The 21678-nt window shown below is 38.7% G+C and overlaps 1 protein-coding gene across 1 annotated transcript in view; it reads left to right on the top strand.

Annotated features, from left to right (window-relative positions):
• ELP2 (elongator acetyltransferase complex subunit 2) overlaps positions 1-16113 on the top strand; it is a 36800-nt gene extending 20687 nt beyond the window's left edge. The window contains exons 14-22 of the mRNA XM_021387693.1: positions 642-717; positions 2707-2802; positions 2931-2988; positions 7926-7998; positions 8447-8633; positions 10176-10297; positions 10729-10871; positions 11325-11438; positions 12270-16113. Of these exons, the coding sequence (XP_021243368.1) occupies positions 642-717; positions 2707-2802; positions 2931-2988; positions 7926-7998; positions 8447-8633; positions 10176-10297; positions 10729-10871; positions 11325-11438; positions 12270-12426 (1026 nt within the window). The 3' untranslated portion in view covers positions 12427-16113. The remainder of the gene's footprint in view (positions 1-641; positions 718-2706; positions 2803-2930; positions 2989-7925; positions 7999-8446; positions 8634-10175; positions 10298-10728; positions 10872-11324; positions 11439-12269) is intronic.

Genomic DNA, 21678 nt, shown 5'->3' with positions numbered 1-21678 from the left:
TTAAAACAAAAATGCTTCTTGATTATAATGTATGTCTGTGTCAGACATTTTCTCATCAAGTTATGAAGGTTTAAATAAGTAACATCTTACTCTAAGCTGTCACCTAAATTATAAATCCAGTCTTTGTTTGAACTTTTCAAACCCTTTAACAAAGGATTTTCACAGCTGTTAGATCTAAACTTTTTCCATCTCTGCACAAGGGCCTTGAAGCTCACTTCCTATTCTCATTTTTGGCCATGTATTCCAGCCACGTCTCTGTGGTATGTGCTAGATCGTGTAGATTGTGTTGGAAGTCATGGGCAGAGATACCTGAGAACAGACTACTTCCCAGTCCTATTGCATTACTAACTGCAGTGCTCTCAGTTGAGCCTATCACGCGTGTCCTAAATAAAATTATAGTTGAAAACCTGTATGTAGGAATGAAGATACATGCTTTATGACAAAACTTTTGTGCTGACTTAGAGAGATTTTTTTTTTCCTGTTCCTCATATTGTCTCAGGTGTGCTGTGGGTGAGTTGAGAGTTCTCCAAAGCCTCCCCTTCACTTCTCTGTAGAAAAGTCACTGTTATTGTCACAGAGATTCATTAACCTATGCCATTTAAAACCTGGACAATTTGTGAAACCTTTCTCTCTCTTTTTAGATTCAGCCATCTTCTGACCTTCCAGAAGGTGCAACTGTGCCAGCATTGGGTTTATCCAATAAAGCTGTTTTTGAAGGTACGGCTAACAAGGAATAATAATGAGAAGTGATGGTGCTTCACGTGTGAAGTTGGTTTTTTTAATAATTTCTTTAGTGTTTGTCTTTTTGTTTGGTCTCTCATAGTGAGCTTGACTGCAAGTTTACAAGCTAGAAATAAAGTTGTGCAATGTATTTATTTTGTCTGGCACTTCTCAAAAATAGTGAGAACAAGTGAGAATCCTTCCTTAATTCATCTCTTTCTCTGTCTTTGGCTCCTCTCCTAAATATTGCTTGATAAGCCTTGTGTAAACCCCAAATACTCATTCCCCGCCTCCCATATTGTGACCCACATCCTGTAGGAAGTAACCAAGGGCCTTTCCTTGTTGACTCCACCTAGACTTGGGGGCTGACTGCACTCTTGAGGTGGACCTGGAAATATCTGGGGCACAATATTACTCAGATTCCCCAAACTGCAGTTCTTATGTTTTCTCCATGCTCCTCACTGTTCCCTAGATCAGATGGTGACAGCTTGTATCAAAAACTAATTAATTATTATTAAATAGAGCTAGGTTCTACATTATGAAATCAGGACTACCCACTGCTGTTCCTTGTTTCTCTTTAAAATACCAGTATCCTTGACTTCCTAAGCTGTATTCTGGAGTCCTGTTCACATGCTCTTTGAATAATAGCACCCTTGTAGAGGTTGTAGAAATAATGCTGTTTTAAGTAGAATTGGTCACGTTTTCTATTCGGTTCCCATAAGAATAGCCATAAACCTTCTGTAGATAAATGACACTTTGTGAAAGCACTGGGGAAGAAGAATTATTTATCTAAGAAGGAGAGATGTTCCGCCAGTAAAGGCTGGAGAGGGACCAGGTTGATTTCTTGGAGAGGTGGTGGGGGACACCAGGAAGGAGGATTGTCTGGAACGATAACTATAACTGAGTCATATCCTGAGACTAGGTTTGGGACTGGCAAATATGGTGTTTGATAAAGCCTGTAGTAAAAATGAACTTCCACTGGAATCTAGAAATTAGGTTGGATCTTTTTTTCTCTTTTCTGCCTAAAGTTTTATCAGAAGGTATGAATTAATAAAGGAAGTATTTAAAGGAGATTTGTCTCCAGGATCTTTAATGTTAATATAGCTAAATTGTCCTAAAACCTCTTTGAGAGGAAAAATAGACTTGTTGCACATGAAGCAATTAGTGTATTTTGGCAAAAATATTTTTTCTGCTTTTTCATAAGTCCTTCCAGTAACAGCGGGAAATAAGTTCCATCTTCTAAAGTGTCTTCACGCAGACAATAATAAAGTTCAACTGATTTCATCTGCCATACCCAGCATTTTTTTTTTCCAAGGAGAAAGAAGGCAGGATGGATAACAAAATAGTCTTTCTGTTCTACTGAATTCTCTGTACCTGCTTTTTTAAACAGCTGTATTCAAAATTTGCATTTGGCAAAGAAGATCTTTTCCCCAATTTGATATCTTAAATATTTCTCTCAAAGTGAAGGATAGAGTTGAATTGTAATGTAACTGAATAATTTCAATTAGTACTTTTGCCTAAAGCTAAAAAGACAGCGCTTGGCAGTTTTGCTGAAGTTTGCAAATTGTAGGTAGACTTCTTCAAGCATGGATTTTCATGTAGGTGTCTACATGAAATTTTGAAATTAATCCTTGTGTCTTGGATTTTTGACGAATTTTCAAGGAGGAAAATGATTTAACATTGGGGACACAACAGTTTCAGCTCCTGTTGGCTGATTCTTTGATATATCTTTCTGAATCTCTGAAAGAGAGTCTGACAATGGAGAGGTCAATCCTAGAGTGGAACTAGTCCGAAGGTTAGATTGTGTTGTTTTTCTTTACAGTCTTCTCAGTCTCATGTGCATTAGAATCACTAGATTCTAATGTTTGTGTTAACATTGCTTGGATTTTAAAAAGTAATGGAGGGTTTTTCCTTGTGTGAGACATGCTTATGTTATGTTATGTCAGGTATGTTCTCTACAGCTAATAAAGTCCTTATTTTGAATAGGAGATCTGTCTGCTCGAGTAGCTGAGGATGAAGAAACATTTAATACTATTTCTAATCAGTATCCTGAGATTTATTTTCAACCCCTGATCCTTACAGGTATGAGATTATTTTCTATTGTATGACGTGGAAAATGAGGTTTATTGGATATTAACCTTGAGGCATAATTTAGCTGATTTTAGGTTATCTACTGCTAAATTTAAATATGTTATACAAATGTCTTTTAGAACCTCCTCAAGAGGATCACTTACTGCAGAATACATTGTGGCCTGAAATTCAGAAGTTGTAAGTTTTCTTTTTCTTTCTTTTTTTTTGCCAGAAAGCTATTGCAACATTAATGTGTTCTAGTCTTATAACTGTACCTGACTTACTACCTGATTTGACCCTATGCAATATATATCTTGTAAAATAAATATACACATCACATAGGTAGGAGACTGAAGAAAAGCGCAGGAATTTTTTGCTTTCTTTTGCTTTGTGGCAGACTTTGCAGATCACATCTGTCTTTCTGGTGTGGATGTAGTGCTGCTACTCAAGCCTGAAGCGACAAATAAGTAAGTTCCTCTCAAAGCTCAACAGAGTTGTCAGATGCAATAGGTTGAAGCACCAGCTGAAACTAGCTGTGGCTGGTGTTAGAGCAAAGCAGTGAACGTTGATTAAGGTGGTTACAGACCCAGTTTGGGTATTGAATGCTGACAGAGTAAGTAATGGGTCACAAACATTACAGGTCATGCAAATAATTGTTCTGAGGCTGCAGGGTTTTAGAATTCTACTGTGTTTTGTTCCTTCTTTGTCTGAGAGTCATCCTAAGTATTAATTTCATAACAATTTGCTAATGAAGTTTCTAACATATTTGTTCCCTCAGGGTCTCAGTAACATTAGTCTACAGTTCCATAGGCTTCAGAGTTTTCCTGAGCTTCACCCAGAAGAACTGGTCTTAGCTACTCATTGCTGCATGCTAACCTTTGCCAAAATTTGTTTTCTTGTCTTACTGTCAATCAGATCCGCTCTTTAAACCTCCCAGGGTGGTTGCAAATGGCAGTGCCAGGGAGTTGAGAGGAAGGAGGGGATAATGAAAACAACTGCAGCTTTCGTAAGGCTGTTTTAAGTGAGTTTAGCTAGTGATGCTGCTCTGGAAGTAGAGCTGTGCATAGGAAACTGAATATCTAAATATCTTGGGCAGCATTCTCTTTTCTGATCTTGAGTCTACAAAGAAATGAGTCATTTCAAGTCCTTATGTGTTTTCTGGTATGAATCTCCTGGAACAGTAGTCTCAGGCAGAAGCAAGAACATTGACTCTTTGATGACTACATTTATGAATTTTATGGCTTTGTTTGGGGCAGAGAGAGGGCAGGAGGAAATATTTAAAAAAGAACAACATCAGAAAACCCAACCTTTTAGGAAAGCTGTTTGCAAATTGCTTTCATTTGACTGAGTAGGAGGTTTTGTTGGGAGCTCATCTTCATGTTCAGCTGGGCAGTTAATCTTCTTTGAATACTTTTAAATGCTTTTATGCCAGGGAAGCTGGCAGGAACTAGACTGTATCTGTATGTTTTGTAATTACCAACAATTACGTTAAATGCTTCTCCTGTGCACGCAACGGTTGCTAATGCATCTGCTTTATTTAAGTAGTTTGATGATTGTAAGTAGTGGAAAAGGGGCCAAGGCCAAAATATTCCTTCGTTTGCCTTTGACATTTCTCAGTGTTAACGAGGTGTTTATCCTTGATATTCTGTTACAGGAGTACTGCTTATCAACTCATATTCTGCATTTAGTAAAGTATCCTTTATTTTATGTTGGCCTTCAAGTGACTTATCAGTAATTTTTTCTGTTTTTAGAGAAACTGTTAATGACAGAGATTCCTTTGTGCAAAGGAAACAAGATGCAAGCTGTCTTTCAGATTTTATTTTTTGTTCAGGATAATCTTGAAAGAAGTAACATGAAATTGCATAATGCAGATTTCAAGTTACCATGGCAGCAGAAAAACAGCATGAGGAACTGACTTGCCAAAAATAGCCTCTTTGTTATTGACATTTGTGTATTCCCAGCTTTAGCTCAGCACCAAATTTTGAAGGATTAGTGTTCAGTTTTGATAACTATTGGGTTGAGTGGATTTTAGCATGAAGAACTTGCTGAATTTTTTACATAATCTAATAACTTTAAGATAAAAATATGATAAATCCTATGAGAATATGCTAATCCTTATCCTCTTGGAAAATTACCATAGAATATATATATATGCAATATGTACTTTTTATGTAATACACTTGGAAGTCTTGAAGCATCCTTTTTGACATGAGAAAATTACAGTAATCATTTGCCTGGAAACTTTGAATGTTCATTCCACTCACCTATGCATAAAAAAATGTTATGAATTACACATTGCTAGGGCAAAATCGCTTGTGGCTGGAAATGTCATTTCATTATTCATTCATACAGTTGCTTCTCTCTCCATTGTGAAGCCTCTTTTTGTGCTGCGTTATGTAATGAAGGGATGGGATTGAATGTGTAGGGGTGGAGGGAGGGCTTGCTACAGGGGCTTGCCATCTTCATCTTCAGAGACTCAGTGAGTCTCTGCTTGTACAGATGCATATTATAGTTTAGTTTGTTATTTGGGGGCTAGGGGAGAGTTTATATCTTCTTGGGCCTTCTAGGATTTGCAAGAAGCTAATTGGCACAAATTGTCACTTGTTCAGGATGTTGCTTTAAGCTTTGGGGATTGTTCTTGGGGAATGAAATTGTAGCTGACGATGGTCCACCATTGTGGGGAAGGGAGGCACCTTATTCTCCTTAGTCAGAGCTCTGTTCTGATTTAGCTTTGAAGAAATGGACAGTTCTCCAAATAAACTCCTTTGATCAGCAGTATCCCAAAGACTTTGTTATATGGAACTGATGTTCGTGGGATTTTGCTTACAGCCAAAACAGCCATCTGTTTAAGTGACAAATTACTGTCTCTATCTGTTGAATAGAGTAACTGCTGGGCATGTCCCACAGACAGACTCCCACGCTCATGTCTGAAGTTTGGGGACGTGCTGGCGCTTCATGAAGAGTAACTGTGTACAGGCCTTCTGGGGAGAGAGAGACTGTTGACTGCTTAATTGGAGTGTTAATTTGCAAATTTGATTGTGTCTTATAATGGTGAAGCTATTAATTTGTCTTCTCACCCTGCCAGCAGAAGGATTTTCATCATAATGCTTGCTTTTAAAGCAGATTTCTGAAAGCTACCTTGTGTTGGTAACCACTGAAAGTCAAGCTTCTTAAACTGAAAATATTATTCCATGAAAAGTATACTTTCGGTGAAATTCAGCGAAGGAGAAACAGCCTGTGGAATAACTTGTGAAACAAGTCTTCAGTTACTTTGGTTTTATCTCATGTAATGTAGTATTGCAGAGCATTTAACAGTAACGTTTTAAACTTCTGTACACAACTTTGCTCTTACTAAATAGAAGCATTAAAATCTTCCTCCTTAAATGAAAATAAGACCTGAGACAGTTTCTTTTGCAAAGTCACACAAGCATAGGTCAGACCAAGAGCCTATAGAGACTAGTATTATCCCCAGTGAGAATAATGACAGTAGGAGATTCTGTTTATAACGATACGAGATTCTTACTTCAGTTACTCAGTCAACATCCAAGAAAAAAGTAACTGCAAATCAAGTGGCTGGCAGGGAAGACAATGTGGTGTATTGCCCAGGTTGAAACTGACTCCTTGCAGTCTGGCTGTGGTGAGACTAGCTATTTCTGACAGTATGGCAGACTTGAGTACATGATTTGGGGGGGAGGGAGGGGAGGGTTGGAGCGATTATGCTATCTTACGAAGAAAACTGCACATAAGCAGACACCCCAAGAAGAGTTGTGCCCTTCAGTGTACTCCCAGTTTTACTGTTCTCAGCCCAGGAGCTTCTGAAGCTGAATATGAGTTTTTATCATGTTTCAACAAAACTCACTGGTTTTCTCTTCCATTTACTTGTGGAGTCCTGCTTGAACCAATGTAAAATTGCAATTTTCTTCATACCTTTTCTCACAGAGGTCAGAAAGTGCATTATCTCTGGTGTGAAGAATCCTCCTAGCAAATTTTGTAGAAAAGACAGTGACCTTTCCATGCCAGTTGTTGTCTGCAGTTCAGTGTTGTTACCCCTGTCATACAGAACAAAGAGTAATCAAGTAAACAATCTCTGAGTATAAGGTCATGAGGAGTAATAAACAGGCCCTGGTACTTCTGTACTTGATGGCACTGAAAACAGTGTCCTTATGTTGTCGTTCAGGAATGATGATGGAAAAGCTAGAAAACAGAGAGGTGACTCCAAGTAAGGCTCACCACATGTAAAGTTTGTTCAACTTTGTTCATGGGGATTTCTGTATTATTCTTTAAATATTCCTGTGTTCTTCATTAGAAGAGTAAGTTATGTGGCCTAGACTTCATCCCAGAATTCATATGACTTTGCTTGGAACAGAAAGTGAAATGCTTGGCTAGGTACTATAAATCGGTACCTCCACTGAGCAACTGGTATTTAGCTGATATTTCTCTACTGTTTCAAGATGTTTCCAATTTTGTTCTGCTTCTGATCCCTTCTGTGACTGATGGTAGTTTATGTTAGCCTTTGTTGTATTGCTCCTTATTAGTTAAATCCCAATCTGAATACTTGAGCATAAATTTCAAGAAAACTTGTGTAAAGTCTGGTTAAAAATGTATTTCTGGAGGAAGCTAGAAGGCTTTGTTTATTTATTTATTTTTAGTTTAGTTCTTTTCTTCTCTTGATGTGATTCTTATCCTCTAATATAGAAGTCTCCTTTCAGTATTTCACAGAATAGGCACTCTTTAGCTGGGTGTTTGTGGCGTATTTCTTTTTTGATTTTAAAATATGTGGCTTCTAATTTTTATTGATAGTGTTAAAATTATTTTACAAGAAAATAAGAGTATATTAAATGCTGTCTGCTTTTTGTTAATAATTGCAGTAGGTTTTGCATTGCTGATGATTTAGTACTATGGAATGGGCTGGAGACAGTTCGTAAGCATGGGAGAGTTTATGCAGATGTTTAAATTGAATGCAGAGCATAATTGGGATTTATTTGGAATGCAAAACAGAAAGTGTTGCTCGTTGAAAGAAGTTCCTAGTAAATATCTTTCATTTTTGCAAAGGGATTTAAGTTTAATATAAAAACCTTAATACATAGTGCAGAAATGTCTGTGATGTGCTAAATAGCTTTTCAAATTTATTTCAGATATGGTCATGGATATGAAATTTTTTGTGTTGCTTGCAATAATTCAAACACTGTAATTGCCTCGGCATGTAAGGTAAGAAAAGATTCTAGCACCATCTAGTGAAAAGTGCTGTCATATTTCTAGGGCTGACAGAGCAGATGTCAAAATTCAGTTTAGGCTGAATCTGCTCTTCAGTGTGAAAGATTTCTTATAAATGACAGTTGCCTTGCAAAAGTGAGATTGAGTACAGAAATGTTGTTATTCGGAAATAATTGTGTGATTCATTTAAACTTGTTAGTAAGAGGAATTCTAACAAACATAGTTGTAAATAACATTTTCTAATTGACACATTGTCATTGCTGGTAGAACGTATTGAAACAATCTCAAAACTTTGCAGATGGAACAGGACTGTAACTCCATTTTAAGTCTTAAAAAAAACAAACAAACAAAAAACCTTAACATTTTGGTGTGTTGAAGTGTGTGATTTTTATATTTGCCTTATTTAATTCTCACTGATTTTTATTTTCTCTTTTCCCCACAGGCTTCCAAAAAAGAACATGCAGCAATTATTTTGTGGAGCACTTCTTCTTGGAAGAAAATACAGAGTTTGCCATTTCACAATCTGACAGTTACTCAGCTGGCATTTTCACCTAATGACAAACTTTTATTAGCGGTGTCTAGAGACAGAAATTGGTCACTGTGGAGACAAGAAGGCTCATCAGAGTCAGGTAAGGTACATGGAATGGATTTACACATTTGAAGACTTTAAGATTTGTTCAATATTGTTCACTTCAAAGTATTTGAAAGATCATTGGTAAAATATTTTAATGGACGCTTTCCTTACAACTATTAAGCATTAATAGTGGTATGTGTTCCTGTGGCTTTAGGAAGTGCAATTAATGGTGTATAGAAAAACTATAAAGGGAGTTAAAATGTAGAAAAGCATATGATCAGGCATTAAAGACTGTTCAGTTGAAGTCTGCTGTTTGTCTTCCTGCTGTTTACTTGTGACTCTACATGACAAATTTACTGAAATCAAGTATATGAGCTGGAATGTGGTGTCTGAATTTCAAACTGGTATTCTGTCATGCAAAACCATTGTCTTGGTCTTCTGTGCAAGCTATGCTAGAAGGTTCAGTATTACAGTGGTGTCCTGCATAGTACTGCCTTTTCCCTTTTTGCAGGGCATGATGCTTTGAAGCTCTTGACAGAATTAACTTCTGTCTTTGTGGCTTTCTGATAATCCTACACAATTGATTAATTTGACTAAGGCTGGCTCTGTCTGTAAAATAGAACTGATAGTAAAGATTTGGTTGACTTTCTCATTAGGACTTTAAGCCTTGCAAAATCGTAAGTAGATTGCTATTGAACATGAATGGATTCCTTGAACAGATGCTTATACTGAAAACAATTATCATTGCACCATTGACTTAGTAGCACATAAACACTACTGGGCTCTTATAAGGTTATTGAGCTCTATAGAGTTTTCTTACAGACTTGGCAGTGAGTTTTCTCCCTGTCAGACAGTCTGTTTGTGTTCTGGCTTGAGATTCTGTTCTGCTCAGACTTCTATTCTAAAGCCTGGCATATTGTCCAGAGTCTTTAACATTTTGGGTTAAAGAGTATGAATTCGTACAGAAAGTAGAGGAAGCCCTCTTTTCATCCATTCATCACAAACTTTTCTGTCTACAAAACATTGTTATCAATATAAAGCAAGACTACTTCTATTGGCATCCCAATAAATGCGGTTATTCATCATCCATGTTCTGAAATGACAGTTCTTTCTAATTAGGAAAAGCATTCCCGAAGCTTTGCTGTCTGCTAATCAGATTTACTGCCTGATTTTATGCATGGTGAAACTGCAGCTTATCTTGTTGGGAGCAGATTAAGCTTTTGGATTGGATCATTGTGATTTGAGCTCTTGGGGCTTTATTGGTAACAACTAGAAACTGCAGTGGAATTGCTGGGGTGTATGTGTACAAATGGTAAAAGTTGCACTATACTAAAGCTTTTGAAGTCAGTGTTCATATTAAAAACTCATATGGAACCTTGATATGTTATGCCTGGAATTCATTTCTTTTGAAACAAATAAGTGCGTAAAAGAAACTGTTCCCAGTTTTCATGCTGTAAGGACTGACTGGTGTGGTCTTGAACTGGTACTAATTACGTTCATGTGAATTATTCCTGCTGTTCATAACATAGAATAAGAATAATGCTTACATTTAGTAACAAAGTAGTTGAAGTAAAAGTTTTCCTTTGTTTTGTTCCAGGACCGGTTTTCAGTTGCTGTGCATACACAGACAAAAATACAGCTATTCACAGTCGAATCATTTGGTCTTGTGATTGGACACCAGATAGCAAGTATTTTGTTACTGGCAGTAGGGACAAAAAGGTAATTAATGTAAAAGGAATTTTAAAAGCTCATAATTATTTTAAGTATATTTAAGATTAGGAAGTGCTATATTCTAGTGGACCCATAGTCCATAAACACTAAGACTATAGTGTATGTTACCTTAGAAATCAGGGAGACTTTCATATGCTGAATCAAGCTTGAATATGTATGTATAAGACTGGTCTTTCTCTCATCTCAACTTCACACAGTAAGGTAAACATATGTCACAAACTCTTATGGGTCTCTACTTAAGGTTTTATTGAATTTTCATAATATAATCTGTATTTATTATTAATATATTTAATGCAGTCAAGCAGACTTTCTAAATAGTTGAGTCTTTGTAGATATAAACTTTCAGGGATCATCGCCTTTCTTCTGTGCTCCGGGAATATTTTAACGGAGGGATTCCTAGATGATTCTCTTTCTCACAGGTCATCATCTGGGGTCAGTGTGATTTACCTGTGACTACTGAAGGCAGTGTGTTGGATTCAATCAAACCTTGTTCAACAGTACTGGATGCTGGAGATTCTGTTACTGCTGTTAGTATCAGCCATGTGCTTACTCCAGATGGAAGGTATTGCTGCTTTTATATAATGCCATTTTGAGTTCAACTTGAAATTAATATGTTTTTTCCCTTTAGTAATTTTGTGTGGCTAAACAGCTCTTAAAATATAGCTGTCAAATATTTGACTATTTGAATTAACTTTTTTGTCTCCTAACCTGTTTTCAGGTGGGGGGTGGGGAGAGGACAACAGAGTGGGGTAGTGCATCTGAGGCAATTTGTTCTTGCAACAATATTGACTGGTCTGATGCTGTAATAACCTACCTATGAGTGCTATACTTTTTATTCTAACCAAATATATTTACAGATTTCTGCTTTGTTCATTTTTATGAAGATGCTTTGATTTGAACTGATTTTTTTCCATGAATAAGTATACATTAATTTGAAGGCTGAGTTGCAATGCTGTGTTTGAGTACTTAGAATTCTGCAGTTCTCTTGGAATTGGTGCAGTTGTTCTCTTTGTAGGTATGTTGTTGCAGTAGGCTTAGAGAATGGGAAGATTAACTTTTACACATGGAAGCAGAGTGGGCAAGAGCCAGCAGTAGCTGACTGGACCAAGTGTGTTGAGATGGATAACAGGTATGTCTTTTGAAGTACCTTAGGAGCAATGAAGTGTTCTTATCAGGACTGATAGTGCTGGAGTTCTGTTCTTATATTATAAAATGGTATGGAACTACTTTATTTTCATATAAATTTTAAGAGAAGACTGATCTCTGGAAACCTACAGATGTCTTTATTTTTTAGTTTCAGATTATGATTAAAATAAAGCTTTATTAGTGTTAGCCATAGAACAAGATGATAGAAAATATTGAATGGTGGGGGAAAGAATCACTTAGTCACTGTCTATATATGTCTGCAAAGCATTTTGAAGTAGATGACAGAAAGCTTTAAAGAGCAGCAGAAACTAAAGGAATTATAAGCTATATGTGGTGCTGCTATGGTGACAGTAAGAGAAACTCTACAGAGAGACTTTGAATTTAATTTGGAACATTTTCTTAGATTCTTTCTCTACGTATTGGCATCAATAGTATCAGAAATGAAAGCTGATGGTGACTTTGGCCTGTGTGTACTTGCAGTGAATTTGAAAGAGATGCCAAATGACAGGAAATGACACACTAAAAGCCAGAAATCTCTCCTATCTCAGTAACTGAGATGCTAGACCTGCAGCCTAACATGATAAAACTTCAAATCAGTAACTGTTCAAATTATTGATGACCGTGAAGATAAAATGTCACTGGCGTTAATGGCCTTACTTATTTTAAGAACTTCATACCTGCTGATTGTAACAAGTCAGCTTTTCCTCAGTTGGTAGCATTAAGCGTATTAATTATATAAATGTTGATGTTTACATTCACATACCCAACTGTGCTTGACATTTTGCAGTTATGTATGGATTTCTTTTTGTTGCAGCCAAAGCCATGCTCTTGCTGTGAAACGTTTGTGTTGGAGACATCGCGAGGGCAGAGCTGGACATAACGATCAGAATAACAGCGAGTGGTTGCAGCTTGCAAGTTGTGGAGCTGATCACTGTGTTAAAATATTCAATGTCAACAGATTTGCTCTCTAGCAAAGACAGCAGGCCTGTCTGTGCAAAATGAATTCACAACACTTTTTAAGCTTTGTTTAATCTTACTTTTTTTTGAATTCTGTTTTCTGCTGTGGAAGGCGAAACATCTGAAATATAACTTATTAAAACAACTTTGATGATAATTTGAAATATTTTTCTAGTTCTACACTTCCAGGAAATGTGAAGTATTTATATATTTTGGTTGGTGAATATCCTGGAGCTCAGGGATAGGAGGTGTGAGATATGGCATAGAAGAAGGTTAACGAGACCTCTTTGTTCACTGTGAGTCTGGAGTTGGTGGGAAGCTGCCAGTACTTGGATTCTTCCATGCTAGGGTCAACAAGTGGAGCATGGAATTGTTTGAAACACCTTATTCCTATTAAATGCAACTATCAATTAGCCTGTCAGTGCTGACACTGTATTTAAGCATTGCAGTTAACCAGAGATCAGAGCTGAATACACACCTTTCCCTGATAGCCTTCCGAATGTTTATTACAGTACCTGTCCAAGTCTTAGACCAGCTTACTCTAGAACAGGCATGTCCAACCTGCAGGCCGCATGCAGCCTGGCATGGCTGGCAGTGCAGCCCGCCCCCTGCCTTGCTCTGTAAGGGTGGTGGCTCTTCCCTGCAGAGTGACCCGGGGCATGCACCCATCACTATTAACAATGTGTTGACTGAAATGAGGTCACAGGGAGGGCAGTACTGACTTGAGTGATGGCAAATAACTGTATGCATTTTCATACATTGGCTAAACACAGTACTCTAAACAGCAAAGAATATGCAGCCATGCTTTCTGTTTCGATAAAGGAGTTTGAGAATAAGTTTCGAGATGGCAAAAAAAATCATAAATTTGTTTGTGACACCGTTTTCTGTTGATATAAATACATTACCTGCAAATTTTCAAATGGAATGTATAGAGTTGCAATCAGATATTCACCTCAAAAATCTGATCATGTCTGATAAAAGTCTAGTAAAGAGACATCTCTTACAAGAGGAAAAATACCTTTCACTTCACAACCACAACTTATTCATGTCATTGCTTTTTGGCAGTACGTCTGTGAACAGTTGTCAAGGATAAAGTACAAGAAGAGTAAAATTTCATCAAAAATCTCTGAACACCTTGAGAGCTCACTGAAAATTGCAACCACTTCTACTGAAGAAGACTGATGCATTAGTTTCACAAAACAAGGTCAAATATCCCACTAGTTTTATGATTTTGTTCCTCTCTTTTTTTAATATTTTAAGAAAAATATTTAAAATGTTTTGTTACTTATATATTAACAATACTGTATATTTTAAGAGGGCTGCACCCAAAACAGTGCATCCTATTTTATGATGTTAGCCCATGACACTAGAGGTGGATGTTGGTGGTGTGGCAGTAGAGGTTAAACTTCCCACCATTGTCCCGTTCCTTGTTGTTGCTGTGCAACAGATGGCAGCAGAGGGGCAGTCTGACACAATGGTGTCTGACATGGAAGTGCGGATGGAATGAAGGTGTGAAATTTAATTCCTCCTTGTGGAAAAAATGGCACCCACTGTCATTCATTGACGCTGAATGTGTATGGAGACCAAACAGTGGATGTGAGCACAGTGAGGCAGTGGGTGGTGTGTTTCAGCTGTGGTGACAGCGGATTTTTGTGAGCACAGCATTCAGGCTCTTGTTCATCACTGGTAAAAACGCGTAACTAATGGTGGTGACTATGTTGAAAAAGAGTGTTTTGTAGCTGAGAATTTGCTCTATGAAACAATGTTATTGTTCTCTTTGTATTGGTTGTAGAAATAAAAATAGAAATAAATAGAGGAATAAATAGAAATAAATAGGAGGCATTACTTTTGGAACAACGTATTTATATGCAGCACAGGACAATTCCTCTTTACTCATTGTGGCCCAGGCAAGCCAAAGGGTTGGACAGCCATGCTCTAGAAGGAGCAGTTTGTCCTTATGCTTGAAATACTTGTTTGTTTTTCTTGTGAAGTGGGAGCTTGAAGCATAACTCTCAGACAACTTAAATCTTCTCATGTCTCCTCTGTATAACTGAGAGCTATTCCTGAGCAGAGCGCTATAGGAGAGCCACCTCTTTCTTTGCTCAAATGCTGTCCTCTGCAGTTTAGGCTGGAAAAACTTACAAATATTAGTAGGCAGGAGCTGAAAGGTGGCAACGGATCCTTATACTGCGTTCTACTTACTCTTCCTGTCTTTTGAGTGCTCTGGTGAGAAGTTGAACAGTGAATTGTGTTAGCATATTGTATTTAGGGCAGAGTAACAATAAATGGTGAGTACTTCAGAGAAGATACTTTTGCCTTCGCACGTCTGTCTCTGATTTCAAAGTCTAATTAGAAGTTGGTTAAGCTTTGAGGTTAAAATAATTTTTGTTCCAGAATTAATTGTTACCCAAGCTGGTAGTGCAGAAATAATTGGAATTGTGCTTAACTTTTTACTGTGTTGCAGCTTTAACTAAAGAATACAGATCCTTTGAGGGGAGGAAAACTCTTTTCAAAATAATTATAATTTATGTTTTAAAGATTTTAATATTTTAGCTTTTTATTTTCATTTCTTTTTTTGCAGCATAAAAAAGAAGATTCTTTGAAATGTCTTAGGAAAAACTTTACTAAGATTCTTTGCTGCATTCACTTTATTTGTGGTACCCAATGCTTCCTTCACCTTGTGTACCTTAAGCTTTTGATCAGTTTATTTCACCTGTCCCAGGAATTCTTAAATGAACATAGACTGTATCCTGTCAAAAGACACAACGTTCATGAGGTTTCATTGAACTTTATTATGTCACAATTGAAGTTCGATATCTTACCTTCAATTTGCTTGAAATACTAGCTAGTACTTTCCAAAACTAGCGTGTCTTGCCATATAGGGAAAAGCAAAACAACCTATTAATTGTCCATCTTGTATTTTGTACTGTCACTGAACACGCTTTCTTTACCAATACCAATGTTGTTAATCAAGCATCAGCTACTACATGATAGAGTAATGCTTTCCATTATATCTGGGTTTTCTGTGACTCGGTCATACTGAAGAGTGTACCTCATTGTTCCAACTTCAGATGCATCAGATCAGTCTGTTGATCTCCTCAGTTCAAATGTTTGTAACAGACACTTTTTATTTTCATTTAAGGTAGAGATCGTCCAGAGACTAACACACAATAGCTTTTTTATGTAAAATGTTATGTTTGTTCACATATCACTTCACTATGCATTTAGTTGGCTTTTTTTTTTTTACATATACCTTTATCTTTTCAGTAGATCTGCTGTAGTCTTCTCAAATCAGCAGCTGGGTAACAGGTCAGGTGTTGACTTCGTTTTCTCAGCTGATATCAGAGAATTTTTTGGATCCCTGTAAGTGAGATATGAAGGAAAAAGTGTAATTTTAGAGGTTGTTTTGTGAGTAACATTGTCTGCCTAATGAAGAACGCAGTTCTCTAAACAGAAAAATAATACCTTTTAAGATTACTATAAAAGTACCTAGAGAATTTCTATGTTGCTTATTTTATTTATTTATTTAAAAAAAATTGAGAAAACCAAGCACTTTCCAGACCTTGACAATATTCACTCTATTCCATTATCCTTGTTTTATTGGTATTATAAATTCTGGTGGAATAATGTGCCTTCTTGCTATTTTTCCTTCTTTCTGCAAAGACTCGATTAAAAGATTCTGCTGCTCTTGCCCACTTGAATGGCTGTCACTTTTGTTTCTCCCATGCTTCTCCTTTGCGTGTACTTTACTGAGAGACATTATTTCATACACTGAAATAGTGCATCCCTTCATGCATGCGTGATTTATTGCATAATCCAATGCCATTTAATAAAAATTTGAAGGTAAATTTAATGTTTCTTCTCAAGACTGTCATGTAAGCTATGCCAGCTCTAGTCTTAAGAGGCTCCAACTTTTCACAACACACCTCTGTTATTACATTTGTTTTCTCTTAACAGGGCGATCACATACTATGGTCAGAAGTAAAAACTTACTGTGTGCAATCACAATGCTCCCCATCTTTGCATTATTCTTTCCTGCTAGTGCTTAGGTAAGGCTTAATGATGCTGTTCCAGTGATAAAAAGCCACAGGCAAATGGTGCATGTCAAAACGCACCCATCTAGAGCAGCTTAATCCTCTGCATTGCATTTTCTAACTCTGATTAGAACTTCTGAGTTTGTTTCCATTTCTGTCATCAGAATGGACAAGGACAGTGTGCTTATTTTAAATCCCAGTGCTCCAGCAGGATGCAAAGCTAATGTGACATCCCTTATAAACTGAGGCTCTCCATAGTACTACTTATAATTTACTGTCCTTTTTTTGACCAGCCCTTGCTTCTGAAGTGTGCAGAACTGGGTCTGTGCAGGTTTAGGGAGCTAAGCTGCTTAGTGCCTCTGCTGCACTGAAGTGTTCCTTCCTGAAGTACCCTGGGCTGATTGATGTATGCACTTCTGGAGCTTACCGTTAAGTGGTAGCGTGCATTTAACAAAATGTGACCATAAATGCTAAGGCAGATGAGGTCTCATGTCTCACAGATTTAGGCCCTTAGCTAATTGCAAGTTTTCAGTAGTTTTCTTATGGTTAGTTACTTACGACAGCTTTGTGTGTTGGTTTTCCCCTCCAGCCTGACCCCAAGTTGCAGATCCTTGTCTAGACGCTGTTTTTTTTTTGTTTGTTTTTTTTTTTTCTCTTTCTATCCTGAGACTGCAAGATCTGTGGATTTTTACCTTTAAAATCTCTGCATTTGACAGACGGGGGTTGAATTGACCCAGTGGATTAGAACAGCTTATAAGGATATATACGTACGTGTGTAAACCAGGAAAAAGATTGGACCAGGGTAGAAGCTTAAACTCATTTACAAAAATGTAACTGCAACTCTGACAAAATGCAAGCGCTCACCTCATGTTTGCCCTTATGTAATTAATGCTTTGTCTTTTTTTCTTTTGTGATGGTGTTTATCAGAAGATAAATAGCTTGCATTGGACCAAGAAAACAAAACAGTTCGCTGGATTGTTCATCTGATTGCCACTGAAAAATACCACAACAGCATTATCAACTTTTAGCCCAGAATCTCAATTCTAGGAAGCAAACTGCTTTATATATTGCAGTTGTTGGGAAAGTTTCCAAATATATGGGTTTTGTTTGGTTTCTTTCCCTCCCCTCCAATCCCTTTTGAAATATGGGCTGTTGAATCTTTCAACTCTAGGCAGAAATACATTTCAAAAGCCCGTAATCATCACAGTCTGAATCTGTGGTATCTGTTTTCAGATGCTACGCACCACAGTGCTTATTCCCAGTCAAATTTGAGTTGCAAAGTCAGACTGCTGCTTTATCTTCTACCTGGTTCAAAGGCCCAAGGAAATGTAAACCAGCTGTGCCAGCAGTCTCTCAAAGGTATCCCATTCAGGAACACCTGGAAACACATCATTAGAAAGGAGAGTGGCATGTTCTGCAGCAGGAAATCTTGAGTCTGGCATCTTAAATGGATGAAAAAAAAATGTGTTTTTTTTTTAATCACAGAGCAATGATGTATTGAAGTTTTTACTGGCTCTTCGTACAGGAAAGACCAAAATAGAAAGTAGTTTCTCGAAAGCTTTTTCCTTTGTTTTAGTGACCAGCTCTTGTGTGCATTGTGCACTATGCTCCATGTACAGTGCCATTGAGAGTTTGACTTAAAGGAATAGGATTGTCTTGTCTTAAAGCAAAAGGATCTGTGAAAAAAGAAAGCAAGATATGGTGTGGATTGTGTTCATAATTTGAGATCTATAAACAAAAAAGCCATCTCAAATCTTTCAGTCCAGAATGTAGGCATCCTCAGGTTCTGTTCTCAGCTGAAGAGACTGATGTTCTTGGGGAGGGTGTTGTGGCTTGCACCAAAGCCTGGAGAATATGAGCTTGTGTAAAATGGAAGGATGAGAGGTGATGACATTCAGCCTGAGGAGCACCTGCCTGGTGCTTGCTGCATGGTGCCACTAACCGTGAGCTATTGGTTGTGCCTAGTTTTCAGTTATGAAGTGGGAAGGAAAGAACACTTTCCATGTTATGCTGAGCCTTAAAAAGAATGTATGTATTCTGTTGTCTGTCTTGTGGTCTGAAACTTCAGAAGCAACAAGAAGCTGGTGAAAACTTCAAGGAAGTCAATTATTGAGCTCTCAGTTATTGAAAACGTAACTTTGGCAACTGTGAGTAATCTGTTTTCCGAAATATTTAATGGGAAGAAATGAGAATGCTCTGAGTCTTGCTGCTGGTTGCAGCTATCGTAGAGATGATGGCAAAGGAAGAAGCAGCTGTGTCCTCATTTAGGCTAGAATCTCACTTTAAGGAAGAAGTGGCTGTTGCAAATAAGAAAACTTTAAAATAACTGTGATGGGCAGCAAAAATACTGCTTGCTCTGTTTTAAGGAGCATCTGGAGCTGCACAATGGATGAGACAAAATCTCCTGACAGTACAAAAATCAGACGTTGCTGTTAGTGCATTAGGAAGCTGCTGGAGGTGGGAGTTGAGTGCTCTGCTACAACTGTTTTACCAGTTTATTGGGATCTACAGCAGCTTGGAGCAGTAGTTTTGTGGTGGGGTGTTTACCCAGTAACTTCCCTAGCCCTTCCGCCTCCAGCCTTTCCCAATTTTGCCCAACGATTCTGGGGCCTTCCTTCCAATGCTCCTCTGTAGCCATCTTCATGCCTGTGCCAGCTCTTGGTTTTCCCTTTTTCTTTTGCTACCTTTTAAATTCATTCCACAACTCCAGGCCTTCCAGAGGTCACCGTATAAACCCTGTACCCCCGCAACCTCAGTTGCCTCCATGTTGCTCATCACCAGTCATGAATTTGAACCTCGGGAGAGCGTTGGAACCTGGATGTTTCAGTTATATCTTCATGTATTTACACCATCCCTTGGCTACAGAATTCAGGATCCAGGCTGTGAGTATCTCAGTGGGATGGGAAGTTTCACAGAATCATAGAATGATTTGGGTTGGAAGGGACCTTTAGGATCATCTAGTTCCAACCCCCCTGCTATAGGCAGGGACACCTCCCTCTAGACCAGGTTGCTCACAGCCCCATCCAGCCTGGCCTTGAATGCTTCCAGGGAGGGGGCATCCACAGCCTCACGGGGCAACCTGCTCCAGTGTCTCACCACCCTCACAGTAAATAATTTCTTTCTAATATCTAGTCTAAACCTAGCTGGTTCCACTTTAAAACTGTTTTCCCTTGTCCTATGACTACATGCCCTTAAAAATTCCCTCCCTAGCCTTCCTGTAGGCCCCCTTCAGGTACTGGAAGGCTGCTATAATGTCCCCCTGGAGCCTTCTCTTCTCTAGGCTGAAGAGCCCCAGCTCTCTCAGCCTGTCCTTGTAGAGGAGATGTTTCAGCCCTCTGATCATCTTTGTGGCCCTCCTCTGGACCTGCTCCAACAGCTCCGTGTCCTTCCTGTGTTGGGGGCCCCAGAACTGGATGCTGTACTCCATGTGGAGTCTCATGAGAACAGAGTAGAGGGGCAGAGTCACCTCCCTTGGCCTGCTGGTCATGCTTCTCTTGATGCAGCCCAGGATATGGTTGGCCTTCTAGGCTGCAAGTGCATGTTGCTGGCTCATGTTGAATCTTTCATCAATCGACACCTCCAAATCCTTCTCCTCAGGACTGCTCTGAGGAGCAGCCATTCTCCACCCAACTTGTATCTATGCTTGGGATTGTCTTGACCCAGATGCAGGACCTTGTACTTGGCCTTGTTGAACTTCATGAGGTTGGCTTGGGCCCACCTCTCAAGCCTGTCCAAGTCCCTCTGGATAGCATCACCTCCCTCTCGCATGTCAACTGCACCACTCAGCTTGGTGTTGTCTGCAAACTTGCTGAGGATGCACTCGATCCCACTGTCCGTGTCACCTACAAACATGCTAAACAGTACAGGTCCCAGCACCTATGCCTGAGAAACGTCTCTTGTCACTGCTCTCCAGTTGGACATTGAGTCCAACAACTGAGTGTGGCCGTCCAGCCAATTCCTTATCCAGCGGGTGGTCCACCCCAAGGTGCTGCCTCCCCCTGCAGAGGTCTCTGGGCTCCCTGTGCGGGTCCCTGGTGCTCATATCTGTATAGATGCCTCTCTTACCCTGTGTGATGTGCTCTCTCTGTATTTGTGTTCAGTGGCATTTTCAAACTTTGCTAGTGTCATCATTCTATTTTTTGCAGTAATTCATCTGTACTGTAATGCAGTAATGAAACTGAAAATGATCTCTCACTCTTTATGGAAGGATCTTAGAGTTGATCAGAAGGCAAATCACTTAGCATAATGACAGGGCCCACCCTATACCACAAAGTAGGAACACCAAGCAAGCATGCCCTGGATGTGAAGTGCTCTAAAAATCTGCTCCACATAGTTGATGCATGCACGACTCAGCCAACTTTCCTGCTGTAGCAATGAGAGGAGAGGGGGTGCTGTGCCTAAGGTATTGCCATGTTACAACAGCATTACCCGTATATGGATTCTAGCTGATCCCAGCTAGAAATGCAGTGGAGTTTTCATTGCAGAGGAGCTATTTCCCTTTGAATGTGCAAACAAGCATTCTCAATTTTATGTTTTGGTTTTTTTTTTTCCCCTAAGCCTTTCCTCTTCACTCACCCATTCTTCTTTTAAGAAGGTGTTTTGCCTTCTCAGTCACTTCTCCATTCTTGCGGGCTCCTAAATCCCCATCCAATCCATCCTTTTTTGCTCTACATCCTCTTCTCTCTTCCTATTGTTCATGTAAGATAATCCTATTCTTTTTAGTATGTGATCCTAAGGGAGCATATACATGAAATGTATAACATCCTTTTAGTACTTTATCTTCCGCCTTCTGTATCTCTGCATATGATTCCTCCTTCACTGGGTTTTGCTGTTTACGCAGGCTGTCCGGTCTCATTACTTCCTTTTTCCCTGACAGCAAATTGGTAGCAGTGTATGTGTGAGCAGCATACCTTCCTCTCTTCCTAAAGCATACGCTTTCTACCTGCCACTGGGGAGAATTTTTTTTCCTCTACAAAAGCGAATTGACTGCAATCTCCAAGGGAAGCTCTCCAAGTACTTTTCAAGATAAAACAATTGTTATGTTTGCCTTTCCATTTCATAATCTCAGACAGTCTCTATCCTAGGAGTTTTCATATAAAGATGTACGTCTTTGAGAGAATATCAGCACTCCACAGAAACTCCTTTTAGAGCTTAGGGAGCTTCCTACCAGTCAAACCCTTTGCTTTGATGTGGCAGGCAATCCTACATGGGGCCATCACATATCAGTTCTCT

Source organism: Numida meleagris, chromosome 2 (genome assembly GCF_002078875.1).
Source record: "Numida meleagris isolate 19003 breed g44 Domestic line chromosome 2, NumMel1.0, whole genome shotgun sequence".
NCBI classification, from domain to species: Eukaryota; Metazoa; Chordata; class Aves; order Galliformes; family Numididae; genus Numida; species Numida meleagris.
Note: the sequence above shows the minus strand (reverse complement) of the source record. Positions and strands in the feature narration are given on the sequence as shown.